Source organism: Rutidosis leptorrhynchoides, chromosome 1 (assembly GCF_046630445.1).
Source record: "Rutidosis leptorrhynchoides isolate AG116_Rl617_1_P2 chromosome 1, CSIRO_AGI_Rlap_v1, whole genome shotgun sequence".
In the NCBI taxonomy this organism is placed as follows: Eukaryota; Viridiplantae; Streptophyta; class Magnoliopsida; order Asterales; family Asteraceae; genus Rutidosis; species Rutidosis leptorrhynchoides.
The window spans coordinates 633,894,181-633,918,708 of NC_092333.1; the positions used below are offsets into that span (position 1 = coordinate 633,894,181).

The window sequence follows — 24,528 nt, forward strand, 5'->3', positions numbered from 1 at the left end:
ACGGGTGTTAGTTAAATCCTTTTAACTATTGTCTGAATTGTTAAATAATCACTGTGCAACATAACAATAGGAAATTACTCGTAATAATTATGTTGGTTGTGGGCTAGTAGTTTATAGGTGGTCCTTCAACAATAAATAATTAGTTCAAGTAATTAAGTTTTGATAAATACAAAATTATAAGATAAAAATATTATTTTTATTAATTGGATCAATCCAGTTTTAAACATACCTTAAATTTTGTATGTGCCACATACGAAACGCGTAAGGGGCGAGGGGCCCCTCCTGCCCTAATAAAGCTCCGCCCTTGCATCCGTATTTATTCACTCCGCTGGTTGAAGTTATCTTTACTGTTTTTATTCTTTTTTCTTGTAACATGTATATTTTGTACACAAACTTAAATTTTCCGTTTACGAGAAGCTTGATCCTAATACATTCTATTATATAAACAACAATACTGATCGTATAAAAATAGAAGGTTGAATATTTGTAAATGTGATACTTAACAAGATCATATGTTTACTTGTTTACCAAACAACGTCATATATTCATATGGACACACTATTAGGTATACCTCTTCCAGTGAGCCCCTCTTTACTACTGGGGTTGAGTAGTGTGTATGGTACTTTAACAGGTCCATACCTATTCTTGAACTTAACATCTTTGTTCATGTTATCAATTCTTTCCTCGATTTCTTTCAACTTATCTCCGAATCTTTTGAACGCATTCAAAGGTTCTACGTCCATGGTCCACTTGGGGCACTCTCTTTGTCCAAGATACACCTCATCCGACGAATGCCTTGACAATATCTCTATCAAAGTAACACTAAGAAGTGACTGCAGTTGAGGACTCACGGTTTTCAAGAAAACTTTTTTAGGGTCCTTTTTAAGCTCGTCATATTCGGGAGTGTTTGGTTCAGGCATAAGCCTACGACTTAGAGTTGGCCGATTAGGTGGATATCCAGCATATGGATATTGCCCAAAGTTTACAGCTGCATGAAGTGCAGAAGATATCCATATGATTATTGTGCAATTTTCAATCAAGTCTTGAACCGAGCTCATCTTGGTCCACCATGACTCGTGTTTCAAGTCACCATGTCCCTCTTCTCTAATTTCCTTCCACCACGATTGAAGTTCAACGTCATTTTGAACCACGTCGTCATTTTTATAGTAAAACTTACAATATTCTTCAACCCATGTTTTAATGGCTGACCAAATCTGAAGCCCATCCACAGCATATGGGTAATCCTCGATTAGTAACCTAACGCCGTGAGGAGAATTTGTATCCTCAACTGCCATCCCCCTATATAGTAACAATCATATGTACTGTTGTAAAAAACCCGATTAATCCCTAATCCCTGATTACTCATTTTCAAGAGCGATCCGATTCGATTTTCTAAAATCCGTTTAATTAATCGGTCAACGTCAATTGATGAGTCAAAATCGAATTAATCATCAAAGTCAGTCAAAGCCAAAATTGGTCAACATTGTAACATGAATTTATACTAGAATATTATAGTTTTTAAATAAAATTAACAATTTTAAACAATTATGTTAAAATTTATGTTTATGGTTTCTTCTATATTTACATGTACAAATTTTGAAATCCAATATTGAAATGTATAAAGTACAATCTGATTAATTCCCGAGTAATCTTCGAATTACCGATTAATCCATCTAAAATCCGGACCGATTAATCCCCGAATAGCGAATTTTGCAACCTTGATCATATGTACTTAAATTATCATAAATACAATTAAGCACATGTTACCTTTGACGAGTTCCTATTCTTACAATTAATACATTTTCAATATATATAATAGCCATGGGGAATGAATAGTAACCACCGGTTGATGTCAGCGTCGCATCATTTATTTTGTCTTTTTTTGAATTTTCTTTTTTATTTTATGAATTTTATTTTTGGACCCAACGAAGTGGGCCCTCCGGACCACTTCCTAGTTTAATACATAAGTTATCGAATGAATAGCGCATACCTCAATATAAGATCTTTCGGGAGAGCTTGGTTAGGGAACACCCATTCCTTGTATATCTCTGAGCATATTTCGATAGAATAACTCCCTGTAAAGAAGGTTCGCTCGAGAATACCATTGCTGTTAATCAAGATATTCCTCGCAGAAGCGTTTATGTTCATTGTATCACGAAAATGGGGATGAAGAAGCTTGTTTATAGGATGGAGCACACTTAGTTGCCTATTTGTTGCAATCACAAATGGCTCAATAACTGCATGTGTGTTCAACCTAAATCAAGTACATATGAACTATATCAGTGAATTAATTGCAGTTAAAATCATATAAATTATGAACTATATAATCAATTAAGGGTTAGCTAGTATTATGTGCAAGCTCTTAAAATTTACCAATGACTAATGAGTTGATGAATTCCAGAATCATTCACTGCTACATATGTTTTAGCCAACTGCCAAATTTCAGCTTCTACTCCATTTTTTGTCGGAGTGCATACTTTGCTGATGGCACCAAGTTTATCACCATCCGGATGAGGTAAGCTCAACTCGATAGCAATTGGTTTTAACGTACCATCTTTTTGTAAGAAAAGTAAAGTTCTCGTGGCATATATCTTGCTAGAAGTAGCATTAATTCGTCGCACATATGGCATTAAAGAGTCATGATAATCCAATGTAAAAAGCCTATTGGCTTTCACAACCTGTATAATAAGTTTAGATGATCACTTGTTAGTGCATAATTGTATTCCCTAGTTCTCTTGTACTTACATGTTTATTTCAGTCATGTATTGGCGGACTTGTAATAATGTACGTTGACTATTGAATGTTGGTTAATAATCGTGAATGTTGAAATCAATAGTTAAACTGACCCTACAGTCGCTGACTGACAGGGTCAGTCGATCGACTGAAGACACCATCGATAGATTAGTGTAGGTCGGTGTAAGTTGATCATCGATCGACTATGTGAGACAATCGACCGACTGACAGAGTCAGTCGACCGACTGTTGCCGCAGACACCATATATACGGGATTAGGGTTACTTTGTCATGTTACACACTATATATAACCCTAAGTCTGTCTTGTCGATCTACAGTCGTCCCAAACCATTTACCCATCGAATAGAGGCTTCAAGGTGTCGATCTAATCTAGTTTATGCGTCTAGGTTTGATATAATCGATCCCAAGAGTTAAAGTTATTCGATTAAAAGCTTTGTCTTTTGTTTTCCGCCTTAAGATAGAGTTTAGATTGTCTCTAAGATCAAGGATCAAGGTATACGATCATCATCAATGTTAATTTAAATCCTGATTCCCTGCATACGAGTTATTAGATTACATAAGGAACATAACTAATTAGAACAATAATTACCTCATGTACATCTAAACCGTCTAGATGTTCTGTCAAATATGGAGGCTTGGTTGGTGAATTCTATGGTCAAATACACACATGTATATTGTGGTATAAGACTTGGTAAAACTTGGCATACTATACCTACCAAATTGTCTACTAAATATTTACCATTTAGCCATCTTGAATTAGTATAAATAGAGCAACATGTAAGCTCATTTATACATCCCATATTCATTCTTCAATCTTGTATTCTAGTAGATAAATAGAGAGTTGTGAGTATTAATCTCCTAATTACAAGAGATATAAAGATTGATACTTATCCTTGTAATTAGAGAGAAAGTGTAATTCCTATTTTTCTTATTAGTGAAACGTTTCTTTCCTTGCCCGTGGTTTTTACCCTATTGGGGTTTTCCACGTTAAATCTTGGTGTTCCTTTATTGTCATTATTTCGAGTATTACTAGCGGTTTGCTATAATTCGGTGTCGCTTTTCACAACAAGTGGTATCAGAGCTAAGGTCTAATATCTAGTGTGTATTAATCTACTTATCGTATGCTCTGTGGCTGCCACGAGAGTGGATCGTCCACATCAGAAAATAAGTAAGATTATTTTCACTCGGTAAAAGTCCTTGGGTGTTATTTTAAGAAAAATAGTATTATCGAAAAAAAGATTGTAATTATAGCAATGTCTACGAAATTTGAAATTGAAAAGTTCAACAGGAGTAACTTCTAGTTATGGAAACTAAAGATGAAAGCTATCCTGAGAAAGGATAAGTGTTTGGCGGCCATCAGTGGACGTTCCGCCGAAGTCGCTGATGAAAAATGGGAAGAGATGGACGGCCAGGCTATCGCAAATCTTCATCTGGCACTAGCAGATGGCGTTTTGTCTAGCATTGAAGAAAAGAAGACTGCGAAAGAGATTTGGGATCACCTCGTAAAATTGTACGAGACCAAATCACTCCACAACAAGATATTCCTTAAGAGGAAACTTTATGCGCTACGCATGAATGAATCTACTTCAGTTAATGAGCACATTAATTCTTTGAATACTCTATTTTCTCAACTTGCTTCATTAAGTTGCAATATAGAGCCAAAAGAACGTGCTGAACTTTTACTTCAGAGTCTACCTGACTCGTATGATCAACTCATTATTAACTTAACCAATAATGTTCTCTCGGAGTATCTAGTCTATGATGAAGTTGCGGCTGCTATTCTAGAAGAAGAAAATCGGCGCAATAACAAGGAGGACAAACAGGCCGGTTCACGACAAGTGGAGGCCTTATTGGTGTCAGGAGGCAGATCAACGGAACGTGGCTCAAGTGGGAGTCACACTCATGGTAAACCGAAGTCTAAAAAGAAGAAGACCTATACATGCTACAATTGTGGCAAGAAAGGTCACCTGAAGAAGGATTGTCGAAGTTTAAATAACTCAAATCCTCAAGGAAACATTGCAAGCACTTCAGATGATGGGACTGCTTTGGTTAGTGAGGCAGTGGTAGCAAATGAAGGCAGAAAGACATTTTTTGATGTCTGGTTATTTGACTCGGGAGCTACTTTTCACATGACCCCTAGAAGAGAATGGTTCAAACAATATGAACGTATCTCAGGAGGATCTGTATACAGTTGTAATGATCATAAACTAAAGATCATTGGAATTGGAGATATCATTCTGAAGATGCATGATGGTACAGTTCGTACTATTCAAGGTGTGTGACACGTGGAGGGTTTGAAGAAGAACTTATTGTCTTTAGGACAATTGGATGATCTTGGTTGTAAGATGGTGATACATGAGAAGATTATGATAATCAAGAAAGGCGCGGTTGTACTTATGAAAGGAGAAAAGGTGGGTGCTAATTTATACATTCTTAAAGGCGAGACGGTACAGGAATTGGAAGCATCTGTTGCTTCGAATAGTTCAAGTGATAAAGTTGCTATGACATGGCATCAAAAGCTTGGACACATGTCTGAACAAGGTATGAAGATTCTTGTGGAAAGAAATCTTATTCCTGGTCTTACAAAGGTATCGCTACATTTCTGTGAGCATTATTTAATCAGCAAGCAGCATCGCCTGAAGTTTAACACATCAAATTCTAGAAGTAAATTGATTCTAGAATTGGTTCACTCTGATGTGTGACAAGCACCAGTTCAATCCCTAGGAGGAGCAAAGTATTTTGTATCATTTATTGATGATTACACTATGAGATGTTGGGTGTACCCAATCAAGAGAAAGGCGGATGTGTTTGAAGTTTTCAAAGTTTACAAAGCGCGGGTTGAACTTGAATCTGGTAAAAAGATCAAGTGTTTGAGGACAGATAATGGAGGAGAATACACTAGTGATGAATTTGATAGGTTTTGCAAACAAGAAGGTATCAAAAGGTAGTTCACGATAGCATACACTCCTCAACAAAATGGAGTGGCAGAGCGGATGAACAGAACCTTGTTAGATAGAACAAGGGCGATGTTGGCAACTGCAAGCTTGGGAAAATCATTCTGGGCAGAAGCAGTAAGTACTGCCTGTTACGTGATAAATCGGTCACCATCAACTGCAATTGAGTTGAAATCACCGATGGAAATGTGGACTGGAAAACCAGTTAATTATTCTGACCTTCATGTATTTGGAAGTCCTGTGTACGCATTGTACAATTCTCAAGAAACGACAAAGTTGGATCCGAAGTCCAGAAAGTGTTTGTTCTTGGGGTATGCTGATGGAGTTAAGGGGTATCGCTTGTGGGACCCCACTGCCCACAAAGTAGTCATCAGCAGAGATGTTGTCTTTACAGAAGACAAAGATCTTGAAGATGTTAGCACTTCAAAATAAACTATACCGATACAGGTGGGTAATGAATTTCATAAAGATTCTTCTGAAGCAGTACCAGAGCACGATGAAAATCAAGTAGTCGTTGATGAAGCTCCAGCGACTCGTATTTCTAATCGGGAAAGGAAACGTCCAGGGTGGCACTCAGATTATATTATGGAAAGCAATGTTGCATATTGTCTTCTAACAGAGGAAGGAGAGCCAACAACTCTTCGCGAGGCACTAAATCATTCAGATGCATCTCAGTGGATGACAGCTATGCAGGAAGAAATTGAAGCTCTTCATAAAAATAAAACATGGGAACTTGTGCCATTGCCAAAAGGTAGAAAACCTATTGGAAATAAATGGGTGTATAAGATCAAGCGAAATGGCGATGATCAAGTGGAGCGGTATCGTGCAAGACTGGTGGTTAAAGGATATGCTCAAAAAGAAGGTACGGACTTTAATGAAATATTTTCTCCTGTGGTTCGACTTACAACTGATAATGCTAAAAACGAACATATATTTCATAGCATTATTCCTCAAGAAAGACAAGCTTTTAGTTGCAATTGTTCTATTTACAAGTGATATTCGATTAAATAATAAAAGGTGAAGACAAAAGACAGATTCGACGAATTGAAGACGCAAACGACCAAAAAGCTCAAAAGTACAAAAGACAATAAAAAAGGTTCCAATTATTGATAAGAAACGTCTCGAAATCACAAAAGTACAAGATTCAAAATGCAAAGTACAAAATATAAAATTGTACGCAAGGACGTTCGAAAATCCGGAACCGGGACCAGAGTCAACTCTTAACGCTCGACGCAACGGACTAAAAATTACAAGTTAACTATGTATATAAATATAATATAATATATAATTAATTATATTAATTATATATATATTATATTTATAAATAAAAAACCGTCGGCAGAGAAAACTCCAAGGACTGATGTAACACCCGCGTTTTGGGCCTAGATGAAATGACCATTGTACCCTTAGGGTATGGTGTAATTAGTGATTTTAATAATTATATGTTTATAATTATTTGGTTATTTAGTTGAGACCAGTTTGTGACAAGGGTCACAGAACAGGTTCGTTTGTTGAATTTGGACTCCGTTAGGGCCTCCTAACGATGTACGAAAGATATTAGATAACTGGTAAATACCCGTGTGTTATGAGGTATGGGTTTATAACCCATTTATATGTATGTTCTGGACACTTCTTGATCATTTTCCTAATTGAAAAAATATACACACCGTACCTAAACTCTTTCACCTTGAAACCCTAACTTGATCCAAGCCTGAAATTGGTTTGTGGAGCTTTAGGAACTGATTTATATCATCTTTGTAATCATCAAACCAGGTTAGCATGCTTGAATCATTGCTTGAATCTTGTGTAAATTGGGTTTTTGTGTTCTTGAGCAAAAGTGTGATTTTTAGCTTGAATCTTCATGAATTGTGTTAGTTATGCTTAATTGATGTTAGAAATAGGTTGTATATATGTTTAGTAACTTTCTTGTGCTTAAAATTTGGTCAAAAACACTTAGAAATCGAGTTTTTGGGGAAGAAATCACAAAATCAGCGAAATTGGTTCGAAACCCAGTTGCTACAGTACCCGAGTTGCTACAGTACCCCCGAGTTGCTACAGTACCGAGTTGCTACAGTATCACTATTTGCTACAGTGTCACTATTTGCTACAGTGCCACTATTTGCTACAGTGCCACTGTTTTCTACAGTGCCGAGTTGCTACAGTACCCCCGTGTTATTACAGTACCCGAGTTGCTACAGTACCGAGTTGCTACAGTGTCACTATTTGCTACAGTACCTTTTATGAAATTGAAACGGGCGTAACTTTCAAAACGTAACTCCGTTTTTGATGAATAAACTATCGTTAGAATCGTAATAAAGAATACTTTTCGATGGTGAACTTTTAAGAAACTAGATCAAACTGTTTTTGGGTCGGAAAAGGAGTTTTAGTGTGTATGTCGTGTTTTGCACGCACCTGTATGCCATTATTGAATGGAGTCATGATGTAGACTCATAAAATTATGAATATATGGTGTTATGACCTAGTTTATAGTATGATTTGATTATACTATTGATTGAGATATGTATATTGACTTCGTTGTGTTGTTCTCAGGTGATAAGAACAAGGAAGAAGCTCAGAAGTAAGATAACTGAGCTGTAGCTGGTAATCGGTGAGTGGGATTATCTCCGGGTGTAGTATACAGTAGCAAGTTGTGCTACTATGTTATACTGTTATAGTTTCTATGCTTAGTAGATATGTTGTAATAATGATCATCGTAGAGTTGCCATGCTAGTCGTAGGAACAGTTGTTCGTAGTGGTAGTTGCTTAACAGTTGTGTGCACAAGTTGTAGTTGCCTGTTGGAACCTATTGTTGTTAGGTTCAGCTCAGAGAGGTCAACCTTGTTGTGGTTGGGTCCAGTTGGCTACTGTTTGTTGAGTATAGTGCTGAATGACGCATCACCTGCGTGTGGATTTACTATACTGGGGATTCAGTAGTAAGGACTTTCGGTAGACGCTAGACTGATCAGCTAGTGGTCGTGTGCTCGTACAAGCCGCCGAGTCTCTAGTTGGAGCATAGTTGCTAGTTGATTGTTGCCAGTTGATAGTTGCTAGTTATTAGTTGTAAGTTGCCTGTTATGGATTGTTGTAGTTGCTGTAGTTGTACAAGTTGGTACTGTATGCTAGATCTATTAGATGATTCCATTCACTTAGCCTCGTGCTAACCCCCCTCACCTCCTCCCTTGCAGGTTTTCGATCTTAGTGCTGGTAGGGACGGGAGTTGGGTTGACGATATGTTTGACAAGACGAACTCTGATGTCTTAACTTTTATAAATATGTAACTAGTTGTTTAAAGTAACACCGGTTGTTTGTAATAAGTAACTAGCTAATGATTTGTGATAATCATGTTCGTAATTAACTAAGGGTATTTATGTGAATTAAGACTTCCGCTGTGATTTAAAAAAAAAAAAAACAGGGTGTTACAACTTGGTATCAGAGCATAGGTTTGGCCGTATGTACATTGTGTTGAATGTCATGTTCCCAAACCTTGTGTTGTGTCAAACATATCTGAGGGGACGGGTTAAGTGAATGTAGGGATTACATGCATTAGTTGATAGGTACTAACATGTTTTCCACTACGCGTTGGTGTGAGTTGTTGTGGTAGTGCAGATATGGCAGATAATGCAGGAAACGCAACTGGTCCATCAGCCCCCGGAACATTCAGAGCCCCAGATGAAGACGGATATGTGTCAGAAGAGGATCCGCAGGAACAAATTTTAGATTTTCAAAGTAAGTTAAAGGAAGCACGTGATCGAATAAGGGAATTAGAACAACGTTAGGTAACCGTGAATCCAACTGGTAGTGTACCGAATCAGACGATTAGTGGGTATCCGGTGCAGTCAAATAATTATCAGCAAATTGGAAGTGCTTTCCAACAACAGCAATGGTTACCACCTCAATATCAGTTTCTTCAACAGTTTCAGATGCCACCTCAGTTTAATCAACAGTTCCCAAATCAGATGTGGGGTCCGTATCAGACGCCGATGTTTCAACAACCAAAGAAATGTACCTTCAAACAGTTTCTGAATTGTAATCCACCAGAGTACTCAGGAAGTTTTAACCCAACGGTAACACTTAACTGGTTAAGAGAGATAGAAAAGGTTTTTGAGGCCTGTCAGTGCGAACCAGAATTACAGGTTATTTATGCTAGTCGTATGTTGAAAAATAGGGCAATGGTTTGGTGGGATACGGTTATTTCTAGTATACCAAAAGAGCAAGTGAACATGATTACTTGGGAACAATTTTATAGTAAAGTTTGTGAGCAGTATTGTTCGTCTTATGACCTCAATCGAATTAAGACGGAATTTCTGGCAATGAAAATGACACCTCAGATGACGATAGATGAGGTGATTGAGCAGTATATGGATAAATTAAGGTTTGTGCAACAGTGGGTTCCAGATGAGCAGTCCAGAATTCAGCACTTTGTTAATATAATTTTACCGGAGTACAGAACAATGGTTAGGATGGCGACGACGTTATCGCAAGCGTTTGTTATGGCAAAGATGGTAGAGGATGATGTCAGAGCTGCAAGGAATAGAATAGTAGGTTATGAGATGCCACAACAAGATCAGGTGATGAGTCATTCAGACTCTAGGTCAAAGAAGTCTGTTAAGTTGAAACAGAAGAGTGGGTCAGAACATAGTGGGTCAGCATCAAGTCAGAATTCTTGGTGCTATAGTTGCAGATCATCTCATAGTGGTCCTTGTTCAGATTCAACCAAAAGATGTTTGAGATGTGGTATTGTGGGGCACGAGATTCGAATGTGTTCATTCCAAGAGGATGTATGTTGGAAATGTCATTAAGTGGGGCATAGGTCAGCTCAGTGTCCGTATGTAAGAGGATCAGGTTCTGGGGCGGGGCCAGGAGCGCAGTCGGGATCAGTAGGTGGATCTTCTGGTTCTCCAGTTGGGCAGAAAAGAAAGAATCCACCTACGGCAACAGCAAGAGCTTATCAAATGGTGGCAGATGCAGATGTTGATTATGATGTGAATGCAGGTATGATTCAAAATCCTCGTACTGTTTAGTTGTATATATGTATGATTGTGTATATGTACATATATGTGTGTTTTAGATTGAAAAATCTTGTTGATAGTGTAAAATTTATTTTGTTGTGCTATGTTGTTGTATGCTTAGTTGCGACCCTTGTGTGCCTGGTTGGGTAAGGGAGACCTTTAGGTTAATTTTGAGATTGAAAACTGTGACTTTGATAGAGATGTGTTGGGTACCCTGATGTAGTGGACTTTTTGTTGACATGAGATTATATGATAGTAACACTATTGTAACAGATATGATAGAAAGAGGACTGTGCTGATTGGATAATTCCTTTGCTTAAACAGATGTATGATACTGCTAGTTGAGCGTATTTTTGACATTGATGAACATATGTTGCGATTTCCTATGCTTGTTGGATGTGTAGTAATGTTGGTAGATTATATTTGAGTATTTGATGGACAATGTTTTGAGTAACTATAATTGGACAGATGTTGTGATTGATTAGTCATAAAGTAGTTAAATTAATTACCGATGCTTATTGAGGTGATTGATTGGACATAAGTTAGTGAATGAGACAAGTAGAATTTTTTCGTTACGAGCAACTTAGAATGAAGGTATGATTTAGGATAATATGCTTGTGTCTGGCCAACAGAAGTATATTGTGATAAATCATACGGAATTTCTGGGAAGCTGAAGGAAAATTAGGCGGCCTGTGCTATATTGGATTGTGATGTGACTGGATATGAGATGAATAACCTATGAAGTTCTGTTGACTTACGAGGCAATTTCGTAGACATAGGTATAGATTTTAGCATGATGACTAATTCTATTGCCTAAGCTTTAGATAATTGGGAAAAGTGGACAGTATAAAGAGTTGAATTGGATGACAGATCATGAAATTTATGATGCGGAATGGCGAAGAAACACGAATTTGACTCTGATTATTTAACTTGATCGTGTAATTTTTGGGCTTAAGTGGATTAACGGACGTTGATCGATGAAGATTATGACAACTTATTTTGTACCGGGAGTGTATTGACGTCAAGAATCTCATTTCCCTATGCAATTGTGGTGGATATTGTCGGTATTGGGGATAAGATTGATAAAGTTAACCGTGTGTTTTGGCGGTTCGAGTAACAATTTTTGGGTTTGTTGACCATAGTTGACCCGATTCCGAGGACGGAATCTCTTTTAAGGAGGGTAGATTTGTAACACCCGCGTTTTGGGCCTAGATGAAATGACCATTGTACCCTTAGGGTATGGTGTAATTAGTGATTTTAATAATTATATGTTTATAATTATTTGGTTATTTAGTTGAGACCAGTTTGTGACAAGGGTCACAGAACAGGTTCGTTTGTTGAATTTGGACTCCGTTAGGGCCTCCTAACGATGTACGAAAGATATTAGATAACTGGTAAATACCCGTGTGTTATGAGTTATGGGTTTATAACCCATTTATATGTATGTTCTGGACACTTCTTGATCATTTTCCTAATTGAAAAAATATACACACCGTACCTAAACTCTTTCACCTTGAAACCCTAACTTGATCCAAGCCTGAAATTGGTTTGTGGAGCTTTAGGAACTGATTTATATCATCTTTGTAATCATCAAACCAGGTTAGCATGCTTGAATCATTGCTTGAATCTTGTGTAAATTGGGTTTTTGTGTTCTTGAGCAAAAGTGTGATTTTTAGCTTGAATCTTCATGAATTGTGTTAGTTATGCTTAATTGATGTTAGAAATAGGTTGTATATATGTTTAGTAACTTTCTTGTGCTTAAAATTTGGTCAAAAACACTTAGAAATCGAGTTTTTGGGGAAGAAATCACAAAATCAGCGAAATTGGTTCGAAACCCAGTTGCTACAGTACCCGAGTTGCTACAGTACCCCCGAGTTGCTACAGTACCGAGTTGCTACAGTATCACTATTTGCTACAGTGTCACTATTTGCTACAGTGCCACTATTTGCTACAGTACCACTGTTTTCTACAGTGCCGAGTTGCTACAGTACCCCCGTGTTATTACAGTACCCGAGTTGCTACAGTACCGAGTTGCTACAGTGTCACTATTTGCTACAGTACCTTTTATGAAATTGAAACGGGCGTAACTTTCAAAACGTAACTCCGTTTTTGATGAATAAACTATCGTTAGAATCGTAATAAAGAATACTTTTCAATGGTGAACTTTTAAGAAACTAGATCAAACTGTTTTTGGGTCGGAAAAGGAGTTTTAGTGTGTATGTCGTGTTTTGCACGCACCTGTATGCCATTATTGAATGGAGTCATGATGTAGACTCATAAAATTATGAATATATGGTGTTATGACCTAGTTTATAGTATGATTTGATTATACTATTGATTGAGATATGTATATTGACTTCGTTGTGTTGTTCTCAGGTGATAAGAACAAGGAAGAAGCTCAGAAGTAAGATAACTGAGCTGTAGCTGGTAATCGGTGAGTGGGATTATCTCCGGGTGTAGTATACAGTAGCAAGTTGTGCTACTATGTTATACTGTTATAGTTTCTATGCTTAGTAGATATGTTGTAATAATGATCATCGTAGAGTTGCCATGCTAGTCGTAGGAACAGTTGTTCGTAGTGGTAGTTGCTTAACAGTTGTGTGCACAAGTTGTAGTTGCCTGTTGGAACCTATTGTTGTTAGGTTCAGCTCAGAGAGGTCAACCTTGTTGTGGTTGGGTCCAGTTGGCTACTGTTTGTTGAGTATAGTGCTGAATGACGCATCACCTGCGTGTGGATTTACTATACTGGGGATTCAGTAGTAAGGACTTTCGGTAGACGCTAGACTGATCAGCTAGTGGTCGTGTGCTCGTACAAGCCGCCGAGTCTCTAGTTGGAGCATAGTTGCTAGTTGATTGTTGCCAGTTGATAGTTGCTAGTTATTAGTTGTAAGTTGCCTGTTATGGATTGTTGTAGTTGCTGTAGTTGTACAAGTTGGTACTGTATGCTAGATCTATTAGATGATTCCATTCACTTAGCCTCGTGCTAACCCCCCTCACCTCCTCCCTTGCAGGTTTTCGATCTTAGTGCTGGTAGGGACGGGAGTTGGGTTGACGATATGTTTGATAAGACGAACTCTGATGTCTTAACTTTTATAAATATGTAACTAGTTGTTTAAAGTAACACCGGTTGTTTGTAATAAGTAACTAGCTAATGATTTGTGATAATCATGTTCGTAATTAACTAAGGGTATTTATGTGAATTAAGACTTCCGCTGTGATTTAAAAAAAAAAAAAAAACAGGGTGTTACAACTGAGCTGTAAAAGTAACCTCCGCGACTCGCGGAGTTTGAAGAGGTTTTCACCGCGAGTCGCGGAGCCCCAAATTTCAACTCTGGCTATAAAGCAAACCGAATTCTGATCATTTTTCATATTCTATTTCTCTCATCTCTCTATCTATACGATATATATATATATATAATTTATATTTTAATTTTAATTTTAATTATAATTCTAATAATAAGGGTATGTTAGCGAATATTGTAAGGGTGTAAGTCGAAATTCTGTCCGTGTAACGCTACGCTATTTTTAATCATTGTAAGTTATGTTCAACCTTTTTATATTAATGTCTCGTAGCTAAGTTATTATTATGCTTATTTAAAACGAAGTAATCATGATGTTGGGCTAATTACTAAAATTGGGTAATTGGGCTTTGTACCATAATTGGGGTTTGGACAAAAGAACGACACTTGTGGAAATTAGACTATGGGCTATTAATGGGCTTTATATTTGTTTAACTAAATGAAAGTTTGTTAATGTTAATATAAAGATTTACAATTGGGCGTCCCTATAAATTACCATATACACTCAATCGGACACGATGGGCGGGGTATTTATACGTACGAATAATCGTTCATTTAACCGGACACGGGAATGGATTAATAGCCACTAGAATAATTAAAACAGGGGTGAAATTACATTCAAGGGTAATTGGTGTAATTGTTAACAAAGTAGTAAAACCTTGGTTTACACGCAGTCGATAACCTGGTGTATTCATTAAACAAAGTATTAAAACCTTGTTACAATTCGAATCCCCAATTAGTTGGAATATTTAACTTCGGGTATAAGAATAATTTGATGAGGACACTCGCACTTTATATTTATGACTGATGGACTGTTATGGACAAAAACCAGACGGACATATTAAATAATCCAGGACAAAGGACAATTAACCCATGGGCATAAAACTAAAATCAACACGTCAAACATCATGATTACGGAAGTTTAAATAAGCATAATTCTTTTATTTCATATTTAATTTCCTTTATTTTATATTTAATTGCACTTCTAATTATCGCACTTTTATTTATTGTTATTTAATCGCACTTTTAATTATCGTACTTTTTAATTATTGCAATTTTATTTTATCGCACTTTTATTATTCGCAATTTCATTATCGTTATTTACTTTACGCTTTAAATTAAGTCTTTTATTTATTTAAAATTTTACATTAAGTTTTAACTGCGACTAAAGTCTTAAAATCGACAAACCGGTCATTAAACGGTAAAAACCCCCTTTATAATAATAATATTACTTATATATATATTTGTATTTTTATAAAAGTAAACTAATATAGCGTTGAGCTTTGTTTAAAGATTTCCCTGTGGAACGAACCGGACTTACTAAAAACTACACTACTTTACGATTAGGTACACTGCCTATAAGTGTTGTAGCAAGGTTTAAGTATATCCATTCTATAAATAAATAAATATCTTGTGTAAAATTGTATCGTATTTAATAGTGTTTTCTGCTAAAATTAATAACTATTTTATATACACCTCGCATAACATCAAGTATTTTTGGCGCCGCTGCCGGGGAATCGCCGAAGCGAAACGTCAAAATATTTATAAAATTTTTTTTAAGTTTTAATTAGTTTTTTTTTATATAAATATATATTTTTGTTTAAATTTTGAAAAATATAAAAAAATTAAAAATTTTATAAAACCGAAAAAAAAATATTTTAAAATCTATTTTTAAGTTTTTCTTTTATATTTATAAAATTATAAGTATTTTTATTATTATTTTTTTTTTAGTTTTAAAATTAAGTTTTTATTTAAATTGTATATTTATTTTATTTTAAAACAGAAAAGAAAAATAAATATTAAAAAAATTACGTGACCTGTCATAATTGACCTGTCAACTGAACCAGTCCAGCAAGGCCATGCGACTCGCATGACCTGCTGCCTTGTCCCATGCGACTCACATGGTAAGCCCAGACAGGCCACAAACTTACCCTAATTCCGCATTTATTACGGGTATTATTTAATTAATATTATCTAAACCCTAGTTTTTATTAATTATTATATTTAAGTTTTAGTTTAATTAATTTTTATTACTTATAATTATTTTTTATATTTTATAAACTTAATACTTTTATTATATAAAATATAAAAACAATATTTTTATAATAAACTAATAATTTTTATTAACTTTTTATAACTTTTATATTTTATACTTTTTAATCGTTTTAGCGTAATTTTTATATTTTCTTCGGTCGTACTTAGTTTTTAGTCTAGTTTTTTGCCGTAGTTTTATTTTTACTTCTAGAATTTTTAGGATTGCCGTAAAATCCCTTAAGTGCTTATTCCTTAAATTAAGTATTAGGTGCTTTAGAATTTTACGACGCCTTTTGAAGTTTTAGTTTCTTTTTAAGTTATTTCCATTTGGGATTTAGTTTTTCCTGTAAGCTTTAATATTTTTAGACACCTTTTACTATGTATCAATTATCATTCCAATTAGTAATTTCAATTTGCGATTATAATTTTAAGTTAGTTGTAGTAATAAGGTTAGGTTAGTCAAATATTTTTAAGTTTTTATAAGTTTCTTTTATTTTTCCGTCACCTTTTATTTTTCAACCATTATTTTTCCTTTTTCGACTTTTTTCGACGAACTCTTTTTCTTTCTTATTTCTCGCTATTCTAGTTTTAGGACTTAGAATTTTTTTCTACTTCTTATCTAAATTTCTTAAAATTACGAAAATTTATTTTAAGTGGTTAAATTGATAGACATCAAAATTTTCTGGTTCGTAGTAATAGTTGGATTTGTACGTGGATCGGGTTATTGGAGCCAAACAGTCCTCAATTATATTGAGACCAAACGAATCCTGCCCCTCTGCTGCATCTTTTGGCTATTCGAAACGTGGGCAAAATCAGAAAAGTCTATTGATTGGATAACTTATTATAATTTTTCTTTCCTTTTAAAAACTAATAGGATATTCTGTGAATGCACCGAGCAAGACGTTCATCACCTTTTGTACGTTCACCACCTGTAACTAGATCAAGACATTTAGCAAATATTACCGCCGTTGATTTTTCTTTAGAATCGTCATCCAGTCGACCAAGTACTTCAGTTCAAATTTCTGATAATCCATTTTTTGAACCCGACCTCACAATTGAGAATCCGGAAAATATTCAGGAACGGTTCGTAGATCCTGAACCATTAAACTTTCCTCCGGAACCACCAATTATTCAAACAGAGATTGTTGAGGAACGAACCATTAAATCAGAATCATCTAGTGATTCCGATTCAACAAATTCAATTATGGAGAATCTGGAACCTTTAAGTATGGAAGACCGAATGAGAGCTAAACGCACTGGCCAAGGTCACGCAATTACTCATCCTGACATTAATGCGCCAGATTATGAAATCAAAGGACAAATTCTACACATGGTGACTAATCAATGCCAATTTAGTGGTGCGCCGAAGGAAGATCCAAATGAACATCTACGTACCTTTAATAGAATCTGCACACTATTTAAAATACGAGAAGTGGAGGATGAACAGATATATCTCATGTTATTTCCCTGGACTTTAAAGGGAGAAGCCAAAGATTGGTTGGAATCGTTACCTGAAGGGGCGATCGATACATGGGACGTTTTAATTGACAAATTTCTTAAACAATTCTTTCCTGCATCTAAAGCCGTAAGACTTCAAGCAGAAATTGTTACGTTCACACAGAAACCAAATGAAACTCTATATGAGGCGTGGACAAGATATGGAAAGTTATTAAGAGGATGTCCGCAACATGGTTTAGACACCTGTCAAATAGTACAAATATTCTACCAAGGATGCGACATCACTACAAGGAAAGACATAGATATAGCAGCTGGTGGTTCTATTATGAAGAAAACCGAAACTGATGCTTACAAAATTATTGATAACACTGCTTTCCACTCACATGAGTGGCACCAAGAAAAAGACATCATTAGATCATCTAAAGCAGCTAGAGCCGATTCTAGCCATGACTTAGATTCCATTTCCGCAAAGATAGATGCTGTAGAGAGACGAATGGAAAAGATGACTAAAGATATTCACTCAATACGAATTAGTTGTGAGCAGTGTGGAGGACCACATTTGACAAAAGATTGTCTCAGTATTGAATTAACAATGGAACAAAGAGAAAATATTTCATACATAAACCAAAGGCCTGGAAATAATTATCAAAATAATTATCAACCGCCAAGACCGATTTACAATCAGAACCAGAATTATAACCGAAATATTCCATACAACAACCAACAAGGTCCTAGCAATCAACAAGTATCCAATAATACTTACAATCAGCAAAGACCTAATTTTCAAAACAAACCACCACAACAAACCGATGATAAAAAGCCAAATTTAGAAGATATGATGACGAAGCTAGTTGAAACTCAAACTCAGTTTTTCACATCTCAGAAACAAACCAATGAACAAAATGCTCAAGCATTTAGGAATCAACAAGCTTCGATTCAAAATTTGGAACAAGAAGTGAGCAACCTAGCAAGGTTAATAGGTGAAAGAAAACCGGGAAGTCTACCTAGTGATACAAATGCTAACCCCCGGAATGAAACAGCTAAAGCTATTACCACAAGAAGTGGTACAACACTTAAACCACCTGAAATACCTGTAACTTCTGATGAAACTATTCCTACTCCACAAGAACCACAACCTGATCAAGATAAGGAAAAAGAACCGGTAGTTGAAAAGGTTAATGAAAATAACACAGTTAAGGATAAACCTTATGTTAAACCATACCAACCACCACTTCCTTACCCGAGTAAAATGAAGAAAGAAAAACTTGAAGCCGAGCAATCCAAATTCTTGGATATGTTTAAACAGATAAATGTAAATCTTGCTTTCATTGATGTGATTTCAGGAATGCCAAGATATGATAAATTCTTGAAAGATCTAATCTCAAATAGAAAGAAAATGGAAGAACTCTCGGCTGTTACTATGAATGCTAATTGTTCAGCAGTGCTGTTGAATAAGATACCAGAAAAATTATCTGATCCAGGAAGTTTCACAATTCCATGTTTTCTGGGTAGTCTTAGTTCAATAGAAGCATTGGCAGACTTAGGTGCTAGTATAAATCTAATGCCGTATTCACTATACACTAAACTAGACCTTAGAGAATTGAAACCAACCAGAATAAGCATACAACTAGCCGATAGATCAGTAAAATATCCTAGAGGGATAATGGAGAACATGCTAGTTAAAGTTGGTAATTTAGTATTTCCAGTAGATTTTGTTATTCTGGATATGGAAGAAGATTCTCGAGTACCTCTCATATTAGGAAGACCATTTTTAAACACGGCTAAAGCAATAATAGACGTGTTCAATAAGAAACTGACCCTAAGTATAGAGGACGAGAGTGTTACCTTTTCAGTGGATAGAGCCATGCAACAACCGCAATCTGCAGATGATACATGCTATTATATTCAAACTGTAGATCCATATGCTGAATTGTTAGAAGAATTTCCAGAATTACAAGGAACGGGAGAATGTTCTGTAGGAGAAGGAACTGAACCAATTGATGAAGCTGAAATGTTAGCTACACTTATGGATAATGGATATGAACCAACAACAGAAGAACTTCAAAAGTTAAAAGAGGAAGACCGATATCGATACAAATCATCGATAGAAGAACCGTCGATATTAGAGTTAAAGCCACTTCCAACCCATTTGGAATACGCTTATTTACATGGTGAATCTGAATTACCTGTAATAATATCGTCTTCTCTCACAAATGATGAAAAATCTCAACTCATTTCTGTGTTGAAAGCTCATAAACCAGCCATTGCATGGAAGATTCATGATATTAAAGGAATAAGTCCTTCGTATTGCACACATAAAATCCTTATGGAAGAAGGTCATAAAACGTATGTGCAACGCCAACGAAGACTAAATCCTAATATGCAAGATGTAGTTAAGAAAGAGATTATTAAACTGCTAGATGCAGGTTTAATTTATCCAATCTCTGATAGTCCATGGGTAAGCCCAGTTCAATGCGTACCTAAGAAGGGTGGCATGACTGTCATTACAAATGAGAAAAATGAGCTTATTCCTACTAGGACTGTAACAGGATGGCGTGTATGTATTGATTATAGAAAATTAAATGACGCCACCAGAAAAGATCACTTTCCCTTACCTTTTATAGATCAAATGTTGGAAAGATTAGCCGGAAATAGTTACTATTGTTTTCTAGATGGATTTTCCGGATATTTTCAAATTCCAATAGCACCCGAGGACCAAGAGAAAACCACATTCACGTGCCCTTATGGTACTTTTGCTTACAAAAGAATGCCATTTGGACTTTGCAACGCCCCTGCAACCTTTCAAAGGTGTATGATGGCGATTTTTCATGACATGATAGAAGAATGCATGGAAGTATTCATGGATGACTTTTCAGTCTTCGGTGATACATTTAAATCATGTCTAGTTAATCTGGAACGAATGCTAATTAGATGCGAAAAATCAAATCTAGTTCTTAATTGGGAGAAATGCCATTTCATGGTTAAAGAAGGCATCGTTCTTGGACATAAAATTTCAAAAGAAGGAATTGAAGTGGATAGAGCTAAAGTAGATGTAATTGCTAAACTTCCACATCCCACCAATGTTAGAGGAGTTAGGAGTTTTCTAGGGCATGCCGGTTTTTACCGACGTTTCATAAAAGATTTTTCTAAAATTGCCACTCCTATGAATAAACTCCTAGAAAAGGATGCGCCATTCATCTTTTCAGATGAGTGTATCAAATCTTTTAATATTCTTAAAGAGAAACTCACTAATGCACCGATCATGATAACACCAAATTGGAATCTACCATTTGAACTAATGTGCGATGCAAGTGATTTTGCAATGGGAGCCGTTTTAGGACAAAGGATTGAAAAACGATTTCAACCTATATATTATGCTAGTAAGACATTACAAGGAGCACAAACAAACTATACAACTACGGAAAAAGAACTCCTTGCTATTGTCTTTGCTTTTGACAAATTTCGATCATATCTCGTTCTAGCAAAAACGGTGGTCTATACAGACCATTCTGCTCTTAGATACCTATTTTCAAAACAAGATGCTAAACCAAGATTAATCCGTTGGATCTTACTCTTACAAGAGTTTGATATTGAAATCCGAGATAAAAGAGGAGCAGAAAATCTCGCCGCCGATCATCTTTCTCGTCTTGAAAATCCCGAATTAAAAGTTCTAAATGAATCGGCCATACAAGACAACTTTCCTGATGAATATCTATTGAAGATAGATTATAATGAAATCCCATGGTTTGCAGACTATGCAAACTACTTAGTTTGTGGATTCCTTGAAAAAGGATTATCGTACCAAAGACGAAAGAAATTCTTCAGTGATATAAAACACTATTTCTGGGAAGATCCACATCTGTTTAAAAGTTGTCCCGATGGAATAATACGCCGATGTGTATTTGGAGATGAAGCTAGTAAAATTTTAAACCATTGTCACACAGGACCAACAGGAGGGCATTATGGGCCTCAACTAACAGCAAGAAAAGTTTATGAAGCTGGATTCTATTGGCCTACAATTTACAAAGACGCACACCTTCTTTGCAAATCCTGTGATGCATGTCAAAGGGCCGGAAAAATAAGTCAACGTGATGAAATGCCACAAAATGTCATCCAAGTATGTGAAGTATTTGACATTTGGGGTATTGACTTTATGGGTCCATTTCCAAAATCTCATAATAATCTATATATACTCGTAGCCATTGATTATGTATCTAAATGGGCGGAAGCACAAGCTCTCCCAACTAACGATGCACGAGTTGTAGTCAACTTTTTAAAACGTCTTTTTGCAAGGTTTGGAACACCGAAAGCTTTAATAAGTGATCGGGGTACTCATTTCTGTAATAATCAACTTGAGAAAGTTCTTAAAAGATATGGAGTAACTCATAAAATCTCCACCGCATATCATCCACAAACAAGTGGACAAGTTGAAAATACCAACCGAGCTTTAAAACGTATTCTAGAGAAAACCGTAGGATCAAATCCGAAGGAATGGTCCATTAAATTGGAGGATGCACTCTGGGCTTTTAGAACAGCCTACAAAACTCCAATTAGAACCACACCTTTTAAACTCGTTTATGGAAAAGCATGTCATCTTCCAGTAGAAATTGAACACAAAGCATTTTGGGCTTTGAAGACATGTAATCTTGATTTACATGAAGCCGGAAGTCTACGATTAAGTCAACTAAACGAATTAGAAGAATTAAGACATGAAGCATACGAAAATTCGTTAATCTATAAAGAAAGAACGAAGAAATGGCATGATAAAAGAATCAGAAGTTCAAAAGAATTTAAAGAAGGAGACAGAGTTCTTCTTTTCAATTCACGATTCAAGCTATTTCCTGGAAAATTAAAATCAAGATGGTCTGGACCATTCATAGTCAAAAGAGTTTTCCCATACGGAACGATAGAATTGATAAATTCAAATGGGATTGAATTTAAAGTTAATGGTCACAGAGTTAAACATTACATACATGGTCCGATGGAAGTCGACAACGAAGTTAATCACAATTTCGACACCACAGCTAACTAAGTGTGGGGAGAATCAAGTCTTTAAAGGATAATATATATTTCTGTTAGAGTTAGATTGTCTGTTTTCGTTTAGTTCTCGAAAATGGAACACGTATGGTCTTTCCCTAGCAGACCCTAAAGAACTAGTCTTCTCCCCCCATTCTGAATTTTTATTTTTTTAGGTTTTTACGAAATGAAGACTGCCTGTGAACTAAACCATGGTCTAATGCTACACGCTTTGATCACTAAACGTAATAATGACATACTACCGAGCGAATTAGTATCAGTAATCAGAGAAAGAATGGACGGAGTTAGAAAAGAATCCAGATGCGAAGATAATAAGTTACAATTTGGTAAAGGAAAATCAAAATCCGCAGCGAAAAGAAGAGCACGACACCTAGAAAGATGTGTCAAATGCGGAAAATGGTCACATGGAGGTAAATGTTCAAATAATCAAACCTATTCAAATACCGAATTTGTTACTTTATGCAGAGACGGACCGTTCATATGTTTAGAAGAAAAGACACTGAATGCTCGAGGTTACGCCTATGTAGCCATGGAAAACCAATTAAACCGACTATCTTATGAATGGGATAGATCATATAACTAAGAAATCTATTCCACAGGTATGTCTGTACAGTTTTTATTTTTATTTTTATTTTTAACCTTTTGATAATAAACGCTAATTTGTTCGCTAAAAAGTATTAAATTGGTATTGAATAAAATTAGGTTTGGCGACCGAAATTATTGATATCATTCAAAAATTTATTACATCACTGCGAAATTTAACGTTTATTCTTAAGGTATAAATATCTTTAATCAATCAACCCAAAATATTTCAAAAATTCGTCATGAGTTAAATTAGGTCTTGGAACCGAAATTACTTTACCGAAAAGAGGGGCGCATATTTTTGATAATATTTGATTGATTAAAGTGGGATAAAAAGACAAAAAGATTTTTAATTTTATTTTTACCATATTTTTAAAATTAATATTTAAATCTTAAATTAATATTGTAAACTTTATAAAAATATATATTTAAAATTGTAAATATTTGAAAAATTAATATAAGTTTGGTATGAATTTATAATATGAATTTTTAAATTAAGTTTGGTGTGAATTTTTAATTTTTAAAATATGAAATTTTAATTTTATGCATTTCAAATTTTAAGTTTGGTGTGAATTTTTAATTTTTAAATTTGAATTTTATATTTAAGTTGTGTGAATTTAAAAACAAAAATTTACTTTATCTCATTAAGTTAAGAATATGATTTTTAAAATTCGTCGTAAGTTGAAGACTAGGTCTTTGAACCGAAATTGCTTTACCCGAGGGAGGGACGAGAACTTTTATTATCATTATTTTTAATCTTATTGAATTAGAGTATGCCAAAAACATTGAAAAAACCCAAAAATCTTAACTTTTAAAACAATCGCTACAAAAAGACAAATTTTAAAATTTTGTCGAAGGACGGACTAGGACATCGATCCGAAACGACCTCGTCCTAAATAACAAGGGAAACAAAATTTTAAAATTAAGTACTTAATTGTTTCAAAAGTTAATGATTATAAAAAAAAAAAAAAAAAAAATATACCAAACTCCGCGAGTCGCGGAGTTTGGAGCTTAAATCTCCGCGAGTCGCGGAGAGACTAAAAACCGGAAAAAAAATATAACTGCAGAACAGATCAGTCCCCAACCCAAAACAACAAAAACACAGCGAATTCTGCACCCGAAAAACCCGAAAAACACCCCCAAAAATCCCAATTTTTAACCGTTAATCACCAAATTTTTTGCTAAAATCATGTTGAGAAGGATGCTATCTAAGAATTACTCAAGAAAAACGGTAAATTTCTACACCTAAACACCATTTAATCCGAAATTTGGTGTTCTTGAGCTATTTTTTTCCCCAATTTGATTTTGATGCTTTTTAGTGTAATTAAGCTTAAATTGTTTATGTATTATGCTTGTATAACCTAGATTGATGCTGTTTAACATGATTAGAAGCCTTAAACTT

At 35.4% G+C, this 24,528-nt stretch overlaps 1 protein-coding gene across 1 annotated transcript in view; it reads right to left on the reverse strand.

Moving 5' to 3' along the window:
• Nucleotides 1-545: 545 nt before the first annotated feature.
• LOC139885659 (probable linoleate 9S-lipoxygenase 5) overlaps nt 546-24,528 on the reverse strand; it is a 178,250-nt gene continuing 154,267 nt past the window's right edge. Inside the window, exons 10-13 of the mRNA XM_071869407.1 lie at nt 3,343-3,387; nt 2,374-2,678; nt 1,991-2,254; nt 546-1,299 (exon numbers count right to left, since the gene is read on the reverse strand). Of these exons, the coding sequence (XP_071725508.1) occupies nt 546-1,299; nt 1,991-2,254; nt 2,374-2,678; nt 3,343-3,387 (1,368 nt within the window). The remainder of the gene's footprint in view (nt 1,300-1,990; nt 2,255-2,373; nt 2,679-3,342; nt 3,388-24,528) is intronic.